The 26,396-nt window shown below is 32.3% G+C and overlaps 2 protein-coding genes and 1 long non-coding RNA gene across 5 annotated transcripts; 2 read left to right on the top strand and 1 right to left on the bottom strand.

The window, feature by feature from the left end:
- Positions 1-4,836: 4,836 nt before the first annotated feature.
- Cdk5 (Cyclin-dependent kinase 5) lies at positions 4,837-9,928 on the bottom strand. The gene is made up of 2 exons (XM_088227713.1): positions 9,197-9,928; positions 4,837-6,049 (listed from the first exon to the last, which is right to left on the bottom strand). The coding sequence occupies exons 1-2, from the start codon at positions 9,852-9,854 to the stop codon at positions 5,811-5,813; spliced, it is 897 nt and encodes a 298-aa protein (XP_088083839.1). The 5' UTR covers positions 9,855-9,928; the 3' UTR covers positions 4,837-5,810.
- Positions 9,929-10,079: 151 nt separating this feature from the next.
- On the top strand, positions 10,080-11,734 carry LOC148280836 (uncharacterized). Its single transcript, XR_015822493.1, has 2 exons — positions 10,080-10,207; positions 11,645-11,734. It is a non-coding gene; the product is annotated as an uncharacterized LOC148280836 (long non-coding RNA).
- Positions 11,735-14,711: 2,977 nt separating this feature from the next.
- Positions 14,712-24,660, top strand: LOC148280835 (peptidyl-prolyl cis-trans isomerase FKBP8-like). 3 transcript variants are annotated; one of them, XR_015822490.1, is made up of 8 exons: positions 14,712-15,173; positions 15,390-15,527; positions 17,351-17,559; positions 19,719-19,860; positions 20,658-20,825; positions 21,379-21,615; positions 22,530-22,710; positions 23,514-24,660. XR_015822490.1 is itself a non-coding variant. In XM_088227709.1 (8 exons), exons 1-8 carry the CDS (start codon positions 15,012-15,014, stop codon positions 23,536-23,538), a joined length of 1,146 nt encoding a protein of 381 aa, XP_088083835.1. In that variant the 5' UTR covers positions 14,712-15,011; the 3' UTR covers positions 23,539-24,660. The 3 variants fall into 3 exon arrangements, 2 of the variants coding, with proteins under 2 accessions (XP_088083835.1, XP_088083836.1); XM_088227709.1 differs by having other exon boundaries at positions 22,646-22,710; XM_088227710.1 differs by having other exon boundaries at positions 22,530-24,660.
- The last annotated feature ends 1,736 nt before the right edge of the window (positions 24,661-26,396 follow it).

Raw genomic sequence — 26,396 nt, 5'->3', positions numbered from 1 at the left:
TAGCTATTAAATTTTTGTATTGGATCTAACTAAAATTATACGATTACTTTTCATATGCTCAATATCTTCAATGTTGTAATTTTAAAATGTGCAAAGAATTTGAAATTTTCTGTTCCTATGATGAAGAAAAAGAGTTTTGACTGACATGTGTTCACTTGACCAACATAATTAAAGATTTTATTGGAAAATGTTGCCCTGGATTGAATTCTTGAGCCACAGCACATTTATTTATTTATTTCACTATTTTTTAATATACATAGGTTCTTTGTTTCCGGTCCCGACTAGCTAGACATTTCCCGTGTTTAGGCAGGACCTTTTTTGCTACTTGTGTTGATGAAGTGATTCTCAAATAATTAAAATCAATAATAATAATTTTAAAAAAATAAACATATGATTACTAATAAATTATAAAAAAATTAATAAACATGCATTACAAAATATAAAAAATAAAGATATACAATTTGAAAATTAAAACAATCAAAATATTATGTCAAAGAAACCATTCGGTCTCCTTTTTATCCATCTGTTCACCATCCTCTTATATGCATTGCAACTGACAGACGTCTTTTTGTCAGGGTCCAACATGTTAAAAAATCTGGGTTCATACAGTAAAATGCCTCTAAAAAAGGCAGTTCTACTTTGGGGTACCCTAAAGTTAATGCTCGTTGCACATCCTGTTTTAATATATTGTTAGGTTATATTATTTATTGAAGACCAGAAGTTAGTTAGAACCGTTCTGACATAAAGTTGTCTGACAGTTAGCAAATTAGTTGGCTCAAATAGGGTATGTGAGGGGTAGGTGAGGTGGGTGGCAGTTTTAGCATTATTTTCTATAAAGCTTTTTGGAGAATGGCTGATGGTAAGTATTTAAAAATTCATCCCTTATTATTAACTTAAGTTTAGACAAATGTATAATATAATTAGTACAAACAAACAAACATGTGTTTAAAAGCATATCTTCTTAACGCATGGAAATCGTTAGGTATAATTAATGCTTAAAAAAATATTATGTCACCTCCATAGCACTGGAGAATGAATTTATTATATATACAATCTACTAATAGTTCTAGGCTTCGATAATTCATCTCGTCAGTTGTTATTATGTAAAATCACTAAATAAATTTTAACATGGAAAATCAAAAAGTCAGTGTTTGAATTACTAATTTTATTGTGTTGTTTGTTTTATTTAAATAAAAATATTGTTGATAAAGTATATATAATACAACAATAGAACATCTTAAAAATTGCAACTCTGATAAAACTGGGTGTTTTATATTTTGCATACTATTTTGTACCATTGTCTTTTTTGTAAATAAAGAAGTCATAATGCGTACTTTTTAGAATATACCTTGGAATTTTCATGCTATGATGCTAAAAAAATATTAATATATACATACATTAACATAATCAGTACATAATATACATAATTTTTTAACCAAATTTACATTGAAGTTGGACAAAGTAAACAACCCATAGAAAAATGAATCGGTGATATATCAACATTGAAGTACCCTCTCAGTAATCCGCCACCCTAAAAACCAGGCAAGTGTCCAATTAGTGAAAACAGTGGATTATAATACATACATACAAAATATTGTAAAATTGAAAAAGGACATTCGTAAAAATAGTTTTTATTAAGGAATTAGTGAGGGTTCGGCTGCATGAGCTGCAGTTTGACAATCATTATTGTCTTCATCCTCAGAATCTAAATCTCTTTATATATTTATGAGCTCGTCTTCAGTAAGAAATGTCTTCTAAAAAAATCCACTCTTCTAAAACATTTTGCCGCCCGTCAATTAATAAATGCGTTTGTAGTGTCTAGAGTCGATTATTGTAATGGTATCTATGCAGGTCTACCAATGAACAAAATGACTCGCCTACAATCTGTATTGAATGCCGCAGCGAGACTTATTTTCGGAATCTCTAAGTTCAGTCATATCACTCCACTACTTCGGGAACTACACTGGCTACGTTTTCCACAGAGGGTCGAATACAAACTCTGTTAGCTTATGTATAAGTCACTGCACAACTCTGCTCCAGAATATCTAAGGGAACTATGCATTCCAGAACTGGCTGACAGGCGTCTCACGCTTAGATCAGCTACGTCTACGGCGAGAGGAAAAGTTATTATACCTCTACGCAAACAGCGCACTAAATTTAGTGAACGCGCATTTGCGGTCGCAGGCCCTATGGCATGGAATGCTCTCCCAGCAGAGGTGCGAGGCTGTGAAAGTGAAGTGATGTTTCGGAAAAAACTTAAAACCCACTTGTTCTCTAAATCATTTGAATAAATCCGTAGCACGTGACAACAAAATAAATTGTTTTAATTAAATTACAAATTTAAAAGCTTCAATTAAATTAATTTAACAATAGAATCACTATGTAAAGCGCCCTTGAGGTATTTTATTATATAAGTTATCCATAATAATAATAATAATAATTTTGCTTAAGTTCTGAGTTTTTCATCACTTTCTGAATCAATTTTTCTAAAGGAACTAAGTCGAGTCTAAAGGCAAAAAAATCGGCAAATTATAGAACATGATTGTGTGCTTTCAACTAGTAGAAGTAATCGCGGATTATAGTAATTGTCGGATAATCGAGTGGCGGATTACTGAAAGACTACTGTGTTTTTTTTCATACTTAATTTCTGTGTAAATTTATAATGATAATTAAGAATTAGCAGAAGTATTGAGATACAAAATGTTGATAACTCACTTTTTATTGAATATCAAATGACTTTTTGACAAATTTTATAGTCACTGTTTTGTCTAAAATTTCAGTAGACAAAACTAATTTTTGATGCAAGATGAAAGAATAAAAAAATAAATCAGTTTATGTTCAAGATCAAATTTTGTTTTAAGCATCTAGATAAATTTTGTATATCTCTGAACCAAATCCATTATTATTCACAATGTAGGTACTCTTTATTTCTAGTGACTATAGACATTGTGATGCTCGGTTATTTTTCGATTTTTACAAAATATTATTTTCTATGATTTCTTGCAGTACGTTTTATAATTCACTCATAATTTGTATAATAATAAAAATAGATAATAAATCAATTTACTTATAATTTCAATCACATAAAATAGTTTATTGCTTATTTTAGGAATAAGTGGTTTATATTTAAAAAGTACAACAAAAATGGAAAAATGAGTATTTTGAAGAAAATTCTTATGGGTAAAAATTACAATTTGCTTATTTTAACAACTAAATTTGCCAATTTATTTGTACACTTACGTCTAGAAATTAAGTGATAACTAGAAACAATAAACAAATGTGGAAACAATAAAAACATGCTGGAAGCTCCATTTATTTTTATTATCTATCAATTAGAATAATGGTTATTTTCATTATAACAATTGAGGTTAGTTATTATTTTATATGAACTATGTAGACCTGAGAATTGCACAATCCCAATAAAACTAAGTTTGTCTGCGAATAATGTTTTTTTTTTTTAATGAAAAGCAAATTATCAACATTCTTTTAGGCAGTAAACTGTTTTCAGTAGATTTTTTTTTTTTTTTCATTTACTATTAATCAACTTTTTGGGGGCAATTTTTTTTTTTTTTAAATTACAGGCAATGTAGGATATTTGCTATAATATTATGATGTCACTTTGAGTCATTTATTTGCGGAAAAAAAATCAGGTCCCTCAAATTAAGTTATAACCAAAAAAAATTGTTTAAGAAAGTTATAATAATTACTTGATCAAAATATAATGTAATTTAAAAAATTGTTCAGTGCAATCAGTTCCATTTTCAGTGCTTCAAAAATTCTGAAATTGCGACACCCGGTTAAGATAACATTTTACATAACCAAGTATTCAAAGTTATCTACTATCTATTATACGTGACCGAATCCAGTTAAATCAGTACTGGTTTAATACCATTGTTAAATCACATTGATAATGTTCAGAAATACAACTGAGTTTCAGGTTTTATCTTTTTTGTATTGTTATTACTGGGGCAAGTGTCTACACAACCTATTAACACATTTTTACTACTTAAGTAGAGATAGATTAAGACACAACTACTAATAATTATACAAATAATAATATCTACATTGAAAATACAAGGGAAAAAGGGTTGTTTATATGGGTTTGCACGTATTATAATATATAGGCTGACCACACAAAATTATTTGCCACAAAAACATGTCATGTATTGGCAGTAGAGAATCCATATTCAACTAAATTGATGCATTTTCTAAAATAAGGAAATACAGGAGAACTAGGCCACTAACTCCACAGATGTTCAGAGTGTAGATATATTTTTTTCTCCCAACTCAAGAATCCATTCATTTTTTACTAATATACTATAAATAGTCTGGAACAATGAAGGAAAGTTGCAAATTTTTTGGTTGGCAGATTTTTGTGATAGATACTTTTTTAAATAAAAAATATTTATTCATCAGAATGAAGATTTCTAGGTTTCTCAAGGTATTTATAGGTTTCATACTATCATAGGCTGATATCATTTGTCAAAACCAGTATTCATTTAAAAAAAATATTTTGCACAATGAGTACTGTCATCTCAAGTGGTCTCGGGTTTGATTCCCGACATGGCTAACATTAGGTATCTTTTTTAATTTTATTTCTGTAATGAATATTAACATGAACTTACTATTTTAAAAGGTATTTTTACATTGCAATATTTCGTAGTCTTTAGCCTGGCACCTTAGCGTAAGAAACTTTGCCGATGTTTTATCAGTGTCCTTTATCAGGATTTATCAGCCCTGATAATGGACGCTTCAATGTGCTTTGAAACATCGACAAAGAATGAGAATGCAAAAAACACATCAGCTGTCAAATTTCAAAACCGAATAAGGGACAAATTTTTGAAAATCCACGTTTTTGATATTCCGTAGTTAGTAGGTTATATAGGATACATTGCTGTTGAAATTTTTTGTGAAGTCAGTTTGTATAAGGGACAATTTAACTGCCTGAAATCTAGCAAAGAACACTTCATTCCTCAATAACAACTTCAAAAGCTAGAATGTCACGATAAACAAATTAAAACTTGGTAAAAAACTTACTGGGTTATCAAGTTGCTACAGGGACATACTAGGTTTCGGTGTTGTTTTTTTTTTCCATTGCTTTTATAAATAACTCCTGTAAATTCTAGTTGATAATAAATATTCCTGACCAGTCAAATAGTGCAGGGTGAATGTGAAATATGGGTTTCAAACTTGGTTCTACAATGCTGTTTCTGGACTGGCACCTGAAGCTTAAGATTAATCACCTTACTTTCTATCTAACAAAAATGATTCAGATACGCTGCAATTGCAGTATCGATGTAATGCCCTATGCACCACTGGGCGTGGATAGGGAATGGTGATAGTAAACAAACTTTTGTTTGTTAGCCTCAAGTGATCAAATGGAAAAGTATAAATTTCAAAGGCATGAATAAACAAATGCTAGATTATGAAATTGTTTTAAAACATTTATGCAATAATAAAAATAAAACATAATTTATTAAGTACTTTAAAACATGCAAAATGGTTTTCAATGGTTCAGCCTGGACATCCACATATACGCAAGATTTTCAACATTTCAAATAGTTTTTTGATAGATGTAGGTAACGCTTGAATAAGTTTTTTGCCCTTTCTGAACATTTTCCTTTAATACAATTATTAGGTTATGAGATTTGACAGCTCACATGGCACAATAACCGGTCAGTCTAAAACTGTAATGCTAAAAGATTAAATCCGGTTAGGTTTTGTTTTAACTCTCCTGCATTCTAACTATAACTCTCACTCGTATTTATCAACTAAATATCAAAGGTAGTCTTATAAAAATACAAAAGGTTCTAAGACCGGTCATTCTTGAGTGTGGGATTTAAGTCCATAAAGTAGGCGTGAGACATGGCCTCCTCCGCAGATATTCGATGAATGGGATTACACACAAGGAGATGCTGCAGCAAATCTCTCCCTCGGCTGGACAGTTTGGGAACCACCTGAGAGAAACTCATGCTGGGATGATAGATTGGGAAAGGTTTGTAGTCCGGTAACTGTGTTATTCCTGTCCACGTGTCCTCTGTCGGAGTACCTAAGATAAATTATTATAATAATTTAAGTATGTTAATTTATTTAACCCGTGGACAATTAGTAGAATTCCGTGTTACCAGTTTATTAAGTAAAAAACGTAACATTTCTTAGTTCTACTATTTTAATAACTTTTATCCGTAAGCATTAGGAAATTTCTGTTTTAATTATGTATATGTCGCCGCTAAATCACAAAATCAGCCACTCAACTGAAAGGGCTAGGATGTTCATTCAATGAATTAATATAGCTCAGCGTTCAACGTGCGGCTGGTTAAAAGCTAGCCCTAGGAAACGGCTGAATCAAAAGCCGCCGGGTAGGATTGATTGGGTTAAATTAAGTAAAAAAAACCTTTTTTTATCATTAAACTTAACCCAACCTATCCTAACCTAACCTAAATTCACATAACGAAATAAGTAAAACAATTATCATTGTTGTATTAAAAATAAAGAGGCTAAACGACATTCAACAATGCGCTGTAGATTATCACAAGGGGCTCTAAAGCCAAACTCCAATTCGCCGAAGACAAAACCAACGCGATGTTTATAACCAAAAGAAAGAACCGCCAGCCAGCCATTCACATGAACGGAGTCCAGTTGAATTACGTGGACCACTTTAAGGTGTTGGGTCTTATCATAGATCACAACCTTAATTGGCCCAAACACGTTGACAGTGTTATTTTTTAAAAACACCCTTTTACAGTTATTTTATTTATTTTCACAGTTTTGTAATATAATTATTGCTGACTGTGTCCATTTATTTCAATATTTTGCACCATTAATGCACCATTTTCAAAAATTTTGAAAAAAGCTTTAAAAAATCTTTTAAAAAGCTGCAGGCATTACAAACAAACTCGTGAGAGCCCCCAAGCCTACATGGAGTGCGTCGCCGGAGATTATGCAGCAAATATACGTAGGCGCTGTAGAGCCTCTGATCACGTACGGCTCAAGCATGTGGGTGGACGCAGTCAATAAGAAAGTTAACCAGAAGAAACTGAACTCCATTTAACGACAAATAGCCATCAGGTCATGCAAGGGATACAGAACAATCTCCTTGGTATCAGCACAGGTTTTGAGTGGATTCATTTACTTAACACTTTATATACATATACAATATATATATACATATAAAGGCGGACATATTGCCTTAAGGCAATTTCTTCCTACCTACCCAAACCGTTCAGTTTGAGAAAATTACAAATACATGGACATATTGAATCTTACAATTTTATACAAAAATCAAAAACAAAGATTAATAAAATAAAAATATAGAAAAAAAATAACACTATAATTCATGCCACTCGATCTGAGGATCAGGGAGCTTGCAAAGGCATATGAGGTGAAGAAGAACCTCACCTTGCAAGACTTGCCGCAGGACAGATTTTATCAGGGAGTGGGAGACTATTTTTCACTTCCTCATCCAGTGGAGCGCTATTCGATAGATCACGACTACGATGATCAGGTTCTGCCCGGGACGGCGTGGGAAGAGTTGAGAATCTTCACAGATGGCAGTCTCTTGGACGGTAGAGCAGGTGCAGCTTTCGTACCTTACGATGGCGTCAGAGAGTTGCCATCGAGAAAGTTGAAACTTGGCGATTTCTGCTCCGCTTTTCAGGCAGAACTGTTTGCGATAAAAGAAGCCCTGGTCTATGTTTTAAAGAAGCCACCAAACAGATGGAAGGAAATAACGATCCTGACAGATTGCAAATCTGGCGTCCATGGAATAACTCAGATCAGATATACAGAATGTACGATGCAGACACCAGGACGTGTACATCGGCTGGATAAGGGGACACTGCAGAATCCTTGGTAACGAAAAGGCTGACGAAAAGGCTCGGGAGGCTACGCTCAAGAAGACAGCCCCTGATTTAGCTGATTTCCCGCTCAGCTTTGCCAAAAGGAAAATTAGAAGCAGGACCCTTATAGTTATTTGTGATTGAGCTACAGGCAATTGGTAAAATAAACCAAAGTAGGGAACAAAATGCCGATCACTCTTCTAGTGGAACGGAAGGCCCGCTGACTACTAACTGTTAACAGGCCGGCTTCTCCTGAAGAGTTTTAAGTGGTTTCCTCTCCACATGAGCAAATACTGAGAAGTTCCTGATTGGCCCACTTTAGTATATCATTCCTGATCCCAACAGTTTAGATAAATTTAAAGTAATATAATTGAAGAAAAATCCTCTTTTAAAATATAAACCTTGTATATTATAAGCAAGGTAAAAAATAATGCAACTCCCATATAAAAATGATTTTTTTAAAGCGACATTCAGCCTTTTCGTTAAACGTTGCTTTCAACATTTTGGCTAAGCGTCCGTTAACCATTTAATTGAATGCCGGCATTTAATAAACAGCCTAGCAGAGTGGCTGGTATAACTATTTGGCGGCGACATTTAAAAATAATTTGGTGAAATTTTCTATATGCACATGTTATAAAATATAAATTAACAAAACATTTAAGTTGTAGAGTTACAAAACCCATTCTTAAGACTTTTTCTAATCATGAGCCAATCACAAAAAACAATTGTATGACAATAAACATATTTTCCTCAAGAAACGTATGAGTTGGAGCGGGTTCTGCAACTCATATGAATATTTATTTTGATATTTCATCGCAATGGAGCAAGATTTGTGACTCATGGTCGTCTGATTTAGTAGATTTTTTAAAACATTAAAAATTGATACACACATGTCTTTTATTTAGGTTGATATTATAATTTTTGTCATATGAATCTGTCCAGAGCGGGTTTTGACTCATTTATCAGTTGATAAAGTTACGTATTCATGGAATGGTTGGAATTGTTACTGAAATAATCATTTTTCAAAAGTTACAATGAAAAATGATCAAGATTTGCTGAAATGGTGTATCAATGCACATAATTAGATAAGACTATTAATATAAAATGTAACACCCCTTTAGGCGTTAATATATAAATAAATAACATTACAACAATAACCAATGAACCAAATATTCAATTTACTTAGACTAACATATACAACATACATAATGTGCTTACGTGTACGTCATAATAGGTATGTAAGATTAATAAACTTAATATGTATCTTATATATACATTGTACATAAATTGTATAATTTGTACAAATTGGCTATGGCCGTTAATAATTCATATTAATGCATAATCAAAAATATTCATACCTAAAAGCTTGAATATCCGTTTTAATTGGTCATCGACATCAGAGCCCGGGAATAAGGGTCGCCCCGCATTAGCGAGCTCAGCGAAAATACACCCTGCTGACCACATATCTATACTAGTAGTGTACAGCTTGGCCCCGAACAGGACATCCGGCGGGCGGTACCACAGAGTCACCACTTCTGCCGAATAACACTTAACAGGTATGCCAAAAGCTCTCGCTAATCCAAAATCCGCTAACTTTAACTCTCCATTTTTATTAATAAGTAAATTTTGAGGCTTAAGATCCCTATGTAAGACATTATGACTATGACAGAAGGCCAAACCTCTTAACAATTGGTACATAAAAGATTGGACAACTTCCAAATCGATTTCACCATTTAAACTATCAAAGTACTTCTTAAGATCTTGGTCGCAATGTTCAAAAACCAGTGTGAGCTTTTTATCACTATGTAGTACATCGTAGAGCCTTACTATATTTTTATGTTTAAGTTCTTTCAGGAGGCATATCTCCCGTAGTGCAGAAGATGGCACCCCTTCATCATCGTCGTCTAATCTTACTCTTTTTAACGCTACTATCTCATGCGTTTCTCTGTTTTTGGCTTTAAAGACAGTACCATATGTACCTTCACCAATTTTTTCCAGCTTTTCATATTTTTGCATGTTATTTTAACAAAATAAACAAAGTAAGAAAGCTCAAATAATTCCAATTTTTTGACAGAACCTAATTGACAATTGACACGAGATATTCATAGAAAAAATACGGTTTTGTGAGGATCAGGGTTGCCAGACTGGATCAAGCTAAAATAGGTAGATTCAGAAAAATAAATCCGTAGATTCTGGCGGAGAGGAGGGGGAGGGGGCAAAAATAAATTTGACAGTTGTTCAAAATTAAAGCGCCAATTCGCCTAAGACCGTTGTTCTGAACAGCCGAAAACGCTTGATAAATGAACAATTGAAAACCAAAAGGACTGAAATATATTGATTCCGGCTAGCAAGATTGTCCCAGAATACAGGTAAATCTTGTTTTATTACTTAAAGGTTATTTTGATGTTTTAATTTCTATTTCAACAATACTGTATTTTGCGTAACCATACAAACTCTTTAATGGTTGAAGGCATAAATATTTTGATAAAAGTGTATGTAGCGAAATAATTTAACTAAATCACACTAAGTTACTTTTATGCATAAAGATACATCAGCTGAATGTATTTTCATAAAATATATTCAATGATGTACACCCGTTCTGTATAAATTCAAGTATTGTCAATTGTAAGCCTGTCAATGAATCGGTATAAATAGTTTTTTTTGCAGGTAGAAGCGTCTTGCAGCATAGAGGCCCTGACGCTGATAACTCTTCTCTGTCTCTCTATGTCCTGGTCATTTTTACAATCATCAGTCAAACTTTGTTGTCTAACAAAATTGCCAAATAAATTAATAATTCATATTTTTAAGTTCTTTTAATATAAAAACTGCTAACTGCTGAAGTACTGAACAAATTGCTTAAAACAATGATTCAATTAAATTTAAATAAAAAATATATAATTTACTGGAAAAAAGCCATTTCTATCATTTTTTATATGAACGGTGAGCCCCTTACATTTCTTCTCATAAGATAGGCAAAGAGATATATATTTTTTTAAATTCTTCTTCCAAGTCAGTCCCTCAATGCTGAGGATCGTGATCACCATGAACACTTCTGATTTGTCTGTTCCACTCCAGTACGTCCTCAGCCCGACATACTGACTCATCAAATTTTAGCCCCGTAGCCACCTTTATTTGGTCAGTCCATCTATATGGGATTCTACCCCGGCTTCTCCTACCTTCAACTCGGCCAGACATTATTGCCTTTTCTAGATTGTCTGGCTCACGTCTAGCAATATGTCCAAATAAAGACAGTATCATTCATTATATACTTATATACGATATATCAAGTTCTACATTATCTCTGCGATAGATAATCAGTTTTTTAACAATCAATGGATGGTAACCTAAGTGACCAAACAAATAATAAATTTATTAAAATATGTGTTCGTTTTATTTGTATTGAATATCGTTCTATGGAAAAAAAGAAATGTGTAGAAATCGGTAGAATTTCAATAGAATTCGGTAGATAACGAAGAAAAAAATAGTAATTCGCATTTCAGTATTTAATAATGGTCAAAATTATTTATGAGCTGAAATTTATTTAAGTGACGTAGCTATTGACGTATGTTAATATATTATTTATTATATTTTAGGTCTAGGTTATTTCGACTATAAATTTAGCTACTATAAAATTTTATAATAATTTAAAATTTTTTAACCCGTTTCAAGAATTATTGGGTGGGATCTTTCCTATACATTTAAGGAGAGATGGCCAACTTTTTTCTAGGTGAATTTAATACTGTAATTCGTGGTTTTTAATTGCATACAGATACAGTATCTCTCATATGACATATTTGTTGTTTCAGATGCTAAACCAGTATGTCAGCCTTATGGTGCAGTGGTCAGCGCGTTTGTAAGAAGTGCGAGAAAGTCTTGGGTACGATTCCCCATATAAATGTCACCCATATGGCATCAAAATCTATTCGATAAAGGAAACACAAATTTTAGCAATGTGACTAAAGGCAAATGAAAGAGAAAATGGGCAAAGGTAAAAAAAAAGTCCTATATTGTGTAGTCATCTTACCTTAACTACCATGGCCATCTTACCACTAATACTAATACTATAAGAGAGTTGGCCACCCCAGTGTTATAGAATATGTTTTTCAGTTCGTTAACATAATTTTTTTCTAACATCATTGCATTAAAATGAAAGAATAACGAATATATATATATTTTTTAAATTTGATGGCGTGTCACCTTAGAGGTGTTTGCCTTTTTAATAAATTGATTGAAAATGAATTGACTGTTTTATTTGTTATAGTGCAGGAAGTATTCAATTCCAAAAAAAAACTGTGGCCGTCTCTTATCGACTGCTTGTGTAAAATATGATTTTTCTGTCCACTTTTAGACATAATTTTCTATTGGTTAAAAAATATTATTTCGTCATTCCTCTCTTTTCATTATTTGCTCCAATCCTTAACCTACGTTTAAATTGTATTTGCATTTACGTGAGAAGATGTATAAATGTAGAGGAAGTGAGATATGTTTGCAAAAACAGAGTGATATGGAGTTTATACCGAGTCATTGACAGGCTTACAATACACAATACTTGAATTTCTGCAGAACGGGTATTAATATACATCATTGAATATATTTTATGAAAATACATTTAACTGATATTTCTTTATGTATAAAAAATATAAATACATTGGTAACTTAGTGTGATTTAATAAATTTATTTCGATACATACACTTATATCACGACATTTATGCTTTAAACCCCAGAAAAGTTTGTATGGTTACACAAAATACAGTTTTGTTGAAATAAATATTAAAATATCAACATAACCTCAAATTTATTTATTTATTATGGATAACTTATAAAGCGCCATTTTCGTAAAAAAATACCTCAAGGGCGCTTTACATGGTAATTCTATTGTTAAGTTAATTTAATTGAAGCTTTTAAATTTGTATTTAATAAAAATAATTTATTTTGTTGTCACGTGCTACGGATTTATTCAAATGATTTAGAGAACAAGTGGGTTTTAAGTTTTTTCCGAAACATCACTTCACTTTCACAGCCTCACACCTCTGCTGGGAGAGCATTCCATGCCATAGGGCCTGCGACCGTAAATGCGCGTTCACCAAATTTAGTGCGCTGTTTGCGTAGAGGTATAATAACTTTTCCTCTCGCCGTAGACGTAGCTGATCTAAGCGTGAGACGCCTGTCAGCTAGTTCATCTGGAATGCATAGTTCCCTTAGATATTCCGGAGCCGAGTTGTGCAGTGACTTATACATAAGCCAACAGAGTTTGTATTCGACCCTCTGTGGAAAACGTAGCCAGTGTAGTTCCCGAAGTAGTGGAGTGATATGACTGAACTTAGAGATTCCGAAAATAAGTCTCGCTGCGGCATTCAATACCGATTGTAGGCGAGTCATTTTGTTCATTGGTAGACCTGCATAGATACCATTACAATAATCGACTCTAGACACTACAAACGCATTTATTAATTGACGGGTGGCATCAACCGGCAAATTTTTGCGTATGCATTTATTTGTCTCAGCTGGTAGAAGCATGAACTTATCGTTCTACTAATTTAAGCGTCAAGAGATAGGTCAGAATTGAGTAAAACTCCCAGTAGTTGGGTAAAGCGGTACTCCCTACATTAGGTAGAGCCGTATCCTGGATCAAATTCTGTCGTCTGGCTGAAGCCACCCACAGTTGTTCAGTTTTTGATGGGTTTAATGTTAGTCTGTTTTCAGCCATCCAGTTTCCTATTTTCTTGATGCATCCATCAATTAAATTGACAAGCACACTTCTCTCGCCTGGTTTGCAATAAAAATAAATCTGCGTATCATCTGCATAGCAGTGCAACTACAATCCACATTCTTTGATAATGTTCTCTGTATCTTTAGTGTAAAGGAGATAGAGAAGTGGTCCGAGTACTGACCCTTGAGGCACTTCTGTAGACACCCGAAAGTTGGTTGAGCTTTTACCCCGGAACACAACTGCATATTCTCTTTTATTAAGATATGAACTGAACCACATATGTGCCTGATCACGGATACCATAAGTTTTCTCCAGACGTTCAAGCAAAATATTATGGTCTACAGTATCGAATGCAGCACTCATGTCCAGAAGAGCCATCAACACCATATTACCAGAGTCCACCGCCGTTATAATGTCAGACAGTACTCTTATCACTCCCGTCTCCGTGGAATGAAAACGTCAGTATGCCGATTGCCTTACCGAAAATAAAAAATTCCGCTCGATATAGTTAACGAGCCTATGAGAAACTATTTTTTCTAGTATTTTTGATACGATGGGAAGATTTGAAATAGAGCGAAAACTGGAAAGATCTTCCACATCTAGTTGTGAATTTTTTAAAAGTGTAGTTACATTTGCTTTTTTTATGGCTCTCGGAACAATGCTGCGCTCCATGGATGTATTAAATAAATCTGTTAAAAATGGAGCTAATATGTTAATGCATTTTTTCAAAAGCCATGTTGGCATCGGATCTAATATACATTGTTTGTTGGGTAATGCCGCAACAATAAACAAACCTCGAAGTAATAAAACAATATTTACCTGTATTCTGGGCCAGTTTTGCGAGCCGGAATCAATATATTTTGGTGATTCACATATTGCAGTCTTTTTCTTTTTAATTGTTCATTTATCAAGCGTTTTCGACTATTTAAAACAACGGCCTTAGGTGAAATGGCGCTTTTTATTTTGAACAACTGTTAAATTAATTTTTGCTCCCTTCCCCCCCTTCCTCTCCAACCGAATCTGCCGAAATCTACCAATTTATTTTTCTGGATCTACCTATTTTCGCTTGATCCAGTCTGGCAACCCTGAATACCAATGTCTTTGGCACATTTCTCGTATAATCTGTGTATTTCACGATAGCGAAGTCAAGTCTAGTATTAGTAATCTGTGGTCACGTCTCTGGTCAAGTCAAGCAAAGTCAAAAATTATTGCTTCATTTATATAATCTGTGGTTTCATTTCGCTTTATCGACTTGTACTATATAATCTGTGCTTTATCGTAATCGTAATCCGAATTCTTTCTGTTAAAAAAATAATATTTATAAATATATATTTATTGTTACCTTACATTAATATATACACCATTTTTATATTGTTTAAAAATTCGTAAGGTCTGTGTATTGCTCGATGTTGTTAACCTAGTGCGTGCTTTAATAAATCAGTTGTCATTATAATATTTCGCAATGAGCGAGTCGGGTTCGACTATTGATAAATCAGACAGCAGCTCTTTTGAGGATCTAGGAGTGGTTAATGACACGGCTGAAAATACAAACGATGAGAAAATCACTAAACCCCAGAATGAAGAATGGATGGACGTTCTCGGTAGCGGAAATTTAATGAAAAAGGTTCTTAAAGCACATGTTCTTTATCGAGCTGAATTGAATTATTTAATAAATTTTTTGCTGAATCTCAAATCAATGTTGTAAATTTATAACCGAGATATAAGTATTTTTCCCTGCCCATTTCATTACAGATTGTTGATATTTCGTTGTTCACTGTATTTTTATATCCAAATGTAAGAAATAAAATTCAAATGTTTATATTTTTAATACGTTTTTCAGGTGACGAAGGAAGGGGATGAGGATGAAGGGAGACCAGAAAGGAATGACATTTGTAGAATAAGTTTTGAAGGGCGTTTGAAAAACGGTACAGTAATAGAAAAACAAGATAATCTTGAAGTCCAACTTGGTGATGGTGATGTATGTCCAAAATTATTTAAATAATCTTTATTGTTTACTCAAAATTCACTACTGGGGCATTCCATGTAAAGTGGGAAAGTAACATAAATTTAGAATTTCCATTTATCGCTTTAATTTAATAATAAAATTTAGCTAAATATTTTTTTAATCTGTATATTCTACAACTGTAATTATACTATTTTATTAAAACATAAGTGTTCAATATTACATGCATACAACACAAAAATATCATTAATATTGAGTAGTTTGGCTTAAATTCGTCTTCAAATGCACTAAGGTATTTATTGGGATTTTCTAGTGTCCCACCAGTCAAATAATAATTACACAAAATGTATTGACTTTTTTAGCCTTTTTTTGAAAGCAATACAATAAAATTGTTGTTCATCTCGTTTCAAAAAAATATGTTACTATTGTATGAATTCTGACGACATTGTTACACAGCTCCAAGTTGGATAAATTCTGGAATTAAAGTCACGATGGAATGCTCCTACTGTTATTGTCTGAAAATGTTGTTTATTAAGAAATATAAATAACACAATTGATTTATTGAAGGATCGATATGTAGTATAAATGATAATGTACACATCGCTCATCCGATAAAATAGTCACAATTAAAAAAAAATATTCCAGAAGAGCCTAAAACCTAAAATAACCATTTAGATATAATATATAGAGATAACACTCAATACAAATCCAAGCTAAAGAGTCGTCCTTAAAGAAAAGGGAATGACCAGCGGAGGTAGCAAGTATCATCATGTCATATCACATCGATTTTGACCTAGCTTTCAAATATCAACTTTAAAATACCTACATTTTTTAAATGGGGTCTAGAATTCCAATCGTCTATGCGCTTAGTAGCTGCAAGACGTGTTGTAATCTTACTCCTTTTTGATTATTCATATTATAATTTTTTTTAAATATCATTAATACTCTAAATTTATTTGTCAATTTTTAAAATGTGTTAATGGGGGCTAAATTTCTAACTGTCTGCGCTCTGTAGCTGCTAGACGTCCTGTAATCTAGCTCCTATCTCTTATAATTTTTAATCGATCTTAATTGAAAACGAGGAACTAGAATCCCAACTGTCCATGCGCTCTGTAGCTGCAAGACGTGCTGGGATATTTATTTATCGTACAGCGCCCTTGGGGTGATTGTCACAAAAATGACGCTATATAAATTATCCAACTATATATACTGGGTGTTCTTTAAACCCTGTCACATCCGAAACCACGATGATCAGTATGAGCAAGGTATTTAGAACAAAGAAAATTTTTGAAAATAAAATATTAAAAAAACAAATGGTTGCTTACTTCTGCAGGGGTGAAGTGATGGGAGCGCGGCGCAGTATCAGACTCCCCCCTTCCCCCTCCTCGTTTCACCCCTGCAGAAGTAAACAACCATTGGCTTTTTTTGATATTTTATTTTTTAAAATTTTGTTTGTTCTAAAAAAATATTTTAATGTGCCAATATGTCTTCTTAGTCATACTGATCATCATGGTTTCGGATGTGACAGGGTTTACAGAACACCCTGTATATACACGAAATGTAAATAGTTATCATATCAATGGTCATGTCATCTTGTTACAGTAGTCTTATCTTAAGACACTTGCCTCAATAAATTTTCAGAAGCCTCGGTGTTGTGTGTTTTTATTTTATCATATTTTTAATATACAACCTCCGTTATTGGGTCTTTTTACCTTGTTTTGGTGCAAAATAATCACTGAATTAACCTAACAGATTTTAATTTATTTAATTTTAATAAGCCTCCGCTTCAAATTGGAAGTGTTTTTGATGTTGTTTCTAGCACTAAAAAATATTTGCAGGTCATCCAAGGAATCGATCTGGTCTTAAGGTTAATGTATATTGGGGAGATATGTGAACTTAAAATATCTCCCAGATTTGGGTTCGGAGAAGTTGGAATGGCCCCTCATGTGCTTCCTAACTCTGAACTAGAGTATACAGTGGAGATGTTAGGATTCGTTCCAGAACCAGATCTTGAAACATTGTCCATTAAAGAACGAAAAGCAATTGGGTGAGTGTAATATATTTTTTTGTCATTAATAGTATGGTCCATAATAATTATTACCTTATCCACACCTGATGGTGCATAGGCCACTGTACTAATTAAAAAAATGCAGGGCACCAATATTTTTTTTTGTTACATAAAAGGAGATGATCTTTCTTGTGCCAGTCCAGAGACTGCGAAATATTTTTGAAAATACCTTTTTAAATAATTTTTTATTTTTTTATTTGACAAATTGTAGTCTGCATTACTTTATGGGCTGTTTAACCCATTACATAATACAGACTACAAATATAAGTTATAAGTTAATAAATAGAAAGCAGATATCTGCTAAACTGTCGATATGTACAGAAAAACTTCTCCATATTATCCGCAGAAGCCATATTCAGCAAGCGAATTGCCCTAATAATGGGTGAATTCTGACTTGCATTTGTACGGCTTCTGGGTGTGTAAAACAGTGCATGAGATTTCGCTCTAGTATAATTATTGGGAACATTTAAACTGATCTCTTTCAGTATATTTGGATTAAATATACTAAATGTTTCCCTTGAAAAAATTTACGATGAGATTCGAGGGAGTTGGTTTAGTGATGGATACAATAATGGATAATTATTATTTTCTTTATGTACAAGTATCACAAAAATCGCTTTTTTATTTCAAGGATGTGGTTTGATTCATAAGGGTCCCAAATTATGGAACAGTATTCTAGTATGCTGCGGACTAGTGTATCATACAATGTGCGAATTGTGGTAGCATTATTGAAATTTCTAGAGTTACGAAGTTTTTGCTTGTAGATAATCTAGTAAAATGCTTGGATTTTTCAAAGCATTTTACTAGATTTATCTACAGCACGGACTTAAACCTGAAATTCACTTAAAAATAATACTTCAATTTGGTAATTGCGTGGTAAAACTGATAAAACTACATTATTCGTGTTGTAAAGAAATAGAGATGTTTCTTTGGAGCGAGTATACGAGATAGCACAGTATTTTGGGATGCTAAAAGGTAATTTGTTAGATGTATTTGTAAGATATACGGTTCCCGTAGGTAACATGCTGTCGACGATAATGTAAATAACTTGACATGAATGCTAAAAGGTTGGAAGTGAAACCAAATTTTTTTTTTTTAAGTAATATATCATGATCTACCTTATCAAAAGCTTTTTTAAAGTTGGTATATACAATATCGAGACATGAAAAAAAAACTTGGCTATGAGTTTTTCTACTGTGTTTGAGAGTTTTTTGCCTTAAAAAAACTGAGTATTTGGTCTTCTGCTGTAGAGGCATCAAACAAGAATGCGTAGACATTGGTAGATTTCCGAAGATTTTGACAGACATTTATAGATTTGTCTTGATCTGAAGTCATTCAGTCATCATATCCTCGTTGAGAATCGAAACCGAGAACTCATACATAGAAGGCAAATGCATTAACTACTAAATCACGAGGTAGACATTACATTACAATAAACAATAATGTGATATAAAACTCTTTAACTTTACGAAAAAGCTATTGTGACACAATATCTCCTCTTAGCATATAATTACTTCAGTTTATAGCTGTCTTTTCACTACCAATGTCTTTTGGTTTCACTACCAATGTCTTTTGGACTGACATCTGTAGCCGTCATTTCCCAAATGAGGGACGATTATGACAGATATTCCAGACATACCCGCAATTGAGTTAATTACCCTATATCAATGTGTTAGGTTAGGTTAGGTAAGGTACAATATCCAAATTTACGGCACTTGTTTTTTGATCAAATGTGATTATTTATCTTATTGCAATTATTTCATTATTCAACAATATTTTGAGTTTGTCCAAATTTTTGTAGACAAGGACTGGATTCGACTCCCTAGGGCTATAGATGTTCAAATATGGGCAGAATGGTGAATGTTACACAGTGTGTAAAGTGGCCACTTAAACCAGCCATTGACAGGTCATAAGCCCTGTAGACGCCTAGACTTCTATATTACCTTCTCTTAAATGTTCTTCATCTCTGTTGTAACATGTTAATTTCATTATTTGCTTCTCCGACATAAATGAATTGTAAATTTTTGCTTGGTGGATTGGTTTTGAAACAAATAAATGGTAATCTAAATATAACCCATATGCTGAGGTGTGACATTTAACTGATCTGTATCCAGCGCTCCTTACTATAATAATTTCAGGAATAAGAAGAGAGAACGCGGTAATTGGTGGTACAGCATGCAGGAGCCAGCGTTGGCAATACAAAGTTACCGTCGGGCTATAGAGTACCTGGATGAGACCAAAGGGGGCATCACTGACCCCACTCCTGATGGAGAATTAGTTGTAAGTATTCGTTGCCACTACTATAAAATCCACCTATTTGGGAAAAATGTTTTTTTTTATTGAAATGTTCCTGATAATAATTGATTTGATATGTGAGAAAGTGACTTTTTGAGGACCCCTGACCAAATGTGTAACAGTGTAAAGTATTTTATTTTTTAAATATAAGAAATTGTGTGACACCATTTATAGAAAATGCTATTAAGTCAGTAGTAGTATTTATATAAAAATAATAACTACATCTTACTCATTAATAAAATCATAAAACTAATATACAACTTTCCCTACTTGACCCCAACGACTGAACTGTTTAAATATAAATATTTGACAAAAATTGAGAGAGTAAAACGTGTGCACAAAATTTGTGAAACATACAAGACGATGACATAACAGTAACCAAAAATGCTGGCAGTACACAAATATAATACCAAACATCGACAAAACTACCACATTAGAAAAGTAAGAGCAAATGCAGGACATTCAAAAATATTATTCAATTGACTTAAACACTACAATGGCTTACCTGACTCTTGAAAAATAATATTAGACTAATTTAAAATCAAAATTTAAAAAATAATGATGACTTCACTAACCGGACAAAATGTGTCGTGACTTGACCTTATCATATGTTTATGCCACCCTAAAGGGCTTATTATAAATAAATAAAATAAAATTATTGGTGTCCTTACAAAAAAATGTTGTCGTACTAACTTTGTAATGTTTTTTTAAATTTAATACCCCGTGGGATCAATATGAAGGCATATACAAATCTGTTTGATAACTTTATTTTCCCTTTTCAGTCCACAACAGACGAGTTGCACTCTCTATTATCAGATAGAATTAAGGTGTACAACAATATGGCAGCAGCACAGATGAAGATAGGATCATTCGAAGCTGCTCTCCATAGTGTAGAAACTGTGATAAGTTGCCAACCAGATAATGTTAAAGCCTTGTTCAGGAAAGGAAAGGTGAGAAAATTGCGTGTACAATTTAAAATACATTTATGCAAAAAAAAATGCTTATGTGCTGATTTTATAGTAATTTATTACAAATAATTAATTTTTTTCTCATCTGTAAGTCACGACATAACATGGATTTTATTTCTAGCATGTCGGGACATGAACATAAAAGCAGAATCATGTATTTATGTAAATAACCGTATTAAAAATAAAATAAATTACAGCTTGGTGGTCAGAAAGGTTATTTCAATGAAATTAATATTTATACAATTTATTTTATGTTTAATTTAGGTCAAAATCATTCAATACAATAATTACGGAAACTGGATTCTGAACACAACTGTTCCTCTGTCAAGGCCTAAAATAAACTTGCTTAATATTCTTAAAACTAGCATATACATTTTTTAAACTTAAAAAATAACTAATATATTTCAGGAGGCAGAGACGCGATATTTGAAATTTAATATCTCTATTATCTATTTTATAAACTGTGTTTCGGGCAAGTTCTTCCTTGAGGGAGCGAGATTATCGTTTTCTCAGATCACAAATTTCCTCTCAACAGATTCTATCACAGAAGAATGACGTGGAAGGGGCGCTGCAAGCGATTCGTGCAGCGATCAAACTCTCTCCTGAGGAGAAGTCTCTCCTAGCCGAGTTAGCCAAACTGGAGGCTCGGGAGAAGAAGGACGGCCAGAGGGAGAGAGACCTGGCAAGGAAGATGATGGGAAGCAGTGATCCCAAAGACAAGAAGCCAGCAGATAAGAATCCCAAACCCAAAGACGGTGGAGGCAAGAAAAAGGTATGTTTATGTTAAAAATCATATTTTAGTATCATAATATTATAATCTTCTACATTCCTTCTTTGCTAACACTTAAATTTCAAAGATATAATATTATGTTTTCATTATATTTATTCATTAATGATTTATTATGTTAGTTAATAACATCTTAAGAACTAATGTTAACATTTGATTACATCACGTTTAAAATCCAAATTTTCAAGGACTTATTATTTTTAATAATTTTGAAATATTTAAAGACTTTCTATTTGATTTATTTTTTCAGGTAACTCATTGTACAGTTTTAAACTCCTGTACAATGAGTTTTGAGATTCTGTTTTTCACCTCATTGTATGGCATTGTTGGTTAAAGTTTTTTGTATTTATTTGAATTAACCCCTTAATTATTTTATTCATGAAAACTGAAATATTATATTTTATTTGTTGCTTTACTGTGAGAAAGCCAATTTCTTTATGCATGAAAAACAATACATAATATGAAGGTATTATATGCAAACACAGTGCGTTTCAATACACGTACATATATTCGAACGAGCCGTGTTCGCAAACAATACTCTCATATTTTCAATAGATTCATTATTTTTTGCAGCAGTTTTCTTGATGTATTTTTCAATTGTCTGCTTGAATGCATAACCTACTTGAATTTAGACATTTTTTATAACAGGGTCTTTTATTTCGGGAATATAATTTTTACTTTTTTAAACGGAATGTATTTATATTCCTTAACTGCTGATGGATAAGTTCTCGTTTTATAAACTGACTGATGAAAATCTTGATGGATTTGCCCTTTGTATTATTAACCAATAGTTACAACATATATATCTAGTTCAAAGAACTTGCCTTTCTGCATGGAAAATATTCTGTTAATAGAATAGTTAATGGCGAGTTTCATAAGGTTTTTTTCATTCTTTTTAGGTGTGATGAAATCCCGTTGGTGCTCTTGAGTATTGTGACACGTTTAAAGTAAAATATTGTTTATCCGCGGAGTGGAGTGTATTGCCGAGAGAAAGTATATTATATCTCTTTTTCAGATGCTTCTGTGGGGTACGGCCATATTTACTGTTGCCATCGGAGTTATCAGCATTGTGGTATATAGGTATAAAATGATGCAATAAATCCATATTCTTGAAGAAATTAAACTCACTTCCAAAACTATCGAACATAATGCATTGCATTTTGTAAGTTTTTTATTTGTGGCATTTTAATAAGACAAAATAATTATATTTTTAATAAACATTTCTCACGTTGTTTATGAAAGGGGAACATTATCAGTAAGGATAATATGAAAAATAGTTTTTTGTTACAATTTTCAATAGTCCAAAAACGAGGATGATTGTTTAGTTTTTTGGGTTTTTACTGGAACTACATGTGTATATAAGTAACATGTACATTAAAAATGTGGTGATTTTTTTTTAATACGTAATAATGAAAAAATCTAATTAATATATCTTCCTTGTTTCTAATTATTATCCTTGAGGTGGTGGATTGGCATTTTCGAAATTATAAATTAAAAGTTTAATAGTAATAATAAATACCATAAAGCAATAATGTGAATTTTGAAACATCAGAATTAATTTGACGCCATATTTGTACACTTTTTTTTACTCCATCTCTAATTTACATTGATAATGGGCACAATGAGAATTCTTATTGCCTATGTATGTCCATGTGAAAATTCTCAATTTACCTTACTACAAACAGATTGTTTATATTTATTTATGTATGTATAAAAAATATATTTTTTAATTACCTTATTCCAATGTTGCATTTTTGTTGTAAAATAAATATTAACATTAAAAGAAAAATGTCACAAGTGATTTCAGAATATACTAAACAATTTAAAATTATAACATTAATACACGTAGTTATAAAATAATAATATTTATATTTTTGTTACAGATCCGAAAATAATATTTTTTTATAAAATCATACTATGTATATTATGATTCATATCCTTCTGGCGCATCTTGTTAGGAATAATAATTTTACAATAGAAAATTCCGAGGATGCGTCCTTAAGGGTTGTACATTATTTAAAAACCTTAATTTATATAGACCAAAAAATACATTTTGTATTCAGAGATTATCAAATATACGTACTAGCATTTTTAAAAGCATCTACCTTTCGCATTGTTTTTACATTTTTAAGTTTGAACCTTTTAAAAAGGCATTGATATTTCTTTCTTTATAAACTACATATGTTAAAAGCTAAAAAAATATGTATAAAATACACGCTTTTGGAATCAACACATATATGAAAACACGTTGTTGTTTTTTTTTTACTTTCATGGAAAAGTCATAGTGTTGCAAAATCTGGTGTTAACAAATAAAACTGCTATGAAAGCAATAATATATTTAAAAAAATAGTGTAATATTTATAATAATCCTGTAATATAAACTCAATAAATATTCTCATCATTCATCTCACTATGACTATTAATAATTCCTGTGGTTTGTTTGTAAACAGAAGCGTAGGTGTATTTATTTATACATAATAATTCTATGTTATAATGAAAATACTATTGTATACTATTGGAATACCTTGCCCATCTTCTTAGTAGATAGAAAATATACATACATTGACTTGGTATGTATGTATTATAGTATATTTATTACAGGGTTGTTAAAATAAATAAATAATATGTTTGTATCTTATTTTAACCCAAGTAGATGCAAGACTGAAAGACTTTGTAAATATTGTGTATATTTTATTTATCTATATACATATAATTCAATTGATTTGAGTTGCATAACAATAATAAAACATGTATCTTATTTTCAACCGTCAACTTTTCAAAACTTTTAATATGAAAGTTAATAATATTTTTTATGTAAACAGGTTGTATGTGAAATACGAGTTTTAACATAATTTACCTTAAGAGAGGTGTCATCAAATCAACTGTGTATATCGGTAGTCAGATGGCAGAATTGACCATCTGTATTTTTGTCAATGTTTTACTTTTCAAAAGTTTTAATTAATATTTCAGTAAATACACGCAGCAAAAAAATAAAAAAATCAGCGTCATTTAGAATGGTAATTTATTATTTTTTTTTATATTTTTTTTTTTTATTTATTTTTCAAAAATATTTACAAAAAATTCTTAAATTAAAGTCCTGCTGAGTTGCATACATACAACTCGTCAGCAGGTTCTTATAAATTACATTAATTATTTACACTTAGCCTACATTAACAATAATTTTACTTGAAAAACAATTACAGATTACATTTTGAAAAATTAAAAACTATCACTAATACAAAAAACTTTTTTCTAATAACCATAATTTGAGCAAACGTCGAACTCCTGTATTTAACTCAGTATTTTTAATATTGTTTGGTAACATATTAAATATTTTAGGTATACTGTATTGCAGTGTCCTTTTGCCATATTTATTGCAGTATCTAGGAACAGCTAGCCCTTCCATACTAGTAAACCTGGTGTTGTAATCATGTACCAACTTGAGTTTATACTCGGAGTGCGACGCATGCTGACAAATTAATTTGTACCAAAGTAGAGATTAAAAAGCAACACTAAAATATTTTAGTTTGTGGATTAAAGTCTTGAAATTGAGACGTATTTCAGCTCTCCTGAACATTTTAGAAAATTACAGATGGTCCCTTCTGCCATTTGACTACCGATATATTATTAAGTCATTGGACTATGTAGAAAAACACCAAAAATAATTTTTTTTTGAACATTATTAAAATTATAAAGAAATTGTTGGCTTCAAGTTTTCAAATGGGATTTCACTGTTTTAATTTATAATTATGTACAGTAATCTCATGTACGTATTATACCTACATATGCCTTTCCACAATTTTATATTGCCTTATTTCGTGTTATTTAAAGGCGTTGGCTAATACGTTGGCAAATACGTATTGGCGAACATGTTAAGGGGGTATTTGTGGCTGGCAGAATTGGCACATGTGCTGGCTCGTGATCCATCTGTTGTCGGTTTTTCAACACAGATCAAAGAGCGCTGGCTGAAGGCGTCCACATGTCGGAACATCTTTTAGTACGCTACGATCTACCAGAAAGGGCGTATGTGATTTTTTGTGCACTTTTGGCGTCCACACATTGGCTTGCACAGACAGATACTGAATGACTCGCTAATGTGTAGGCAGTTAAGCGATTTTGTTGCCAGCCTGTAGAGCCGCCTTAGCAAATATGTATACACCTTTGAATGATAATTATAAAATAGGTATATTCTTTTTTTAATCTTTCTGTGCCGCTAGGTATTGCTATGGCAGTTCCCAGCAGGCTGAAAAATTTTAGGTAATTTTTAGAAAATCATTGGAACCGCTGTCCTGTTGATAATTTCAACAATTCCTCGTGTCCTAGTGTTTCGTCAAGCTTCTAATAGATGTCCCGAATGTACGAAATCTAAAGTCGTTCAAAATACTTGACCTCGACGCTCACAAAGGTGTGTCTTTATACGCCATTTTTGTATGGCCAGCCCTCCGAGCACAAAAACGGAGAGCACTTTAATGTGCTTGTGGCACTTAAAACCAGTTAAAGCATTTCTCACTAAATCTGCAATTGTTAGTATTGTATGTACTATTTGAAGGTGATAACAAATGTTATGTACTAAAGTAATACTTCTCTAGAGAAGCCCTTAAGCTCTATTGCATAGAACAAAAGGGTTCCAAATTTTTGGTTTGGTTCTTAGTTTAAAAACAAACGTGTAATGGACAGTTTCGGTTAGCCCTTGAAATTTTCTACCCAAGTTCCTACTGCCGGTTGTATTTCTGTAATATGTAGCTAACTTCGTGGTCAACAATCAT

This window comes from Micrasema longulum, unplaced genomic scaffold (genome assembly GCF_059751315.1).
Source record: "Micrasema longulum isolate JH-2025_06_02 unplaced genomic scaffold, ASM5975131v1 h1tg000529l, whole genome shotgun sequence".
Lineage (NCBI taxonomy): Eukaryota > Metazoa > Arthropoda > Insecta > Trichoptera > Brachycentridae > Micrasema > Micrasema longulum.
Note: the sequence above shows the minus strand (reverse complement) of the source record. Positions and strands in the feature narration are given on the sequence as shown.

What these genes read in the sequence shown, in the direction of transcription:
- LOC148280835 (XM_088227709.1), top strand. Translation starts at nt 15,012, where the DNA reads ATGAGCGAGTCGGGTTCGACTATTGATAAATCAGACAGCAGCTCTTTT. An exon ending in AAAGAACGAAAAGCAATTGG is followed by an intron (nt 17,560 to 19,718) that starts GTGAGTGTAATA and finishes TAATAATTTCAG; the next exon opens with GAATAAGAAGAGAGAACGCG. An exon ending in ACGGTGGAGGCAAGAAAAAG is followed by an intron (nt 21,616 to 22,645) that starts GTATGTTTATGT and finishes TCTCTTTTTCAG; the next exon opens with ATGCTTCTGTGGGGTACGGC.
- Cdk5 (XM_088227713.1), bottom strand. Translation starts at nt 9,854, where the DNA reads ATGCAAAAATATGAAAAGCTGGAAAAAATTGGTGAAGGTACATATGGT. An exon ending in ACGGATATTCAAGCTTTTAG is followed by an intron (nt 6,050 to 9,196) that starts GTATGAATATTT and finishes AATTTATCTTAG; the next exon opens with GTACTCCGACAGAGGACACG.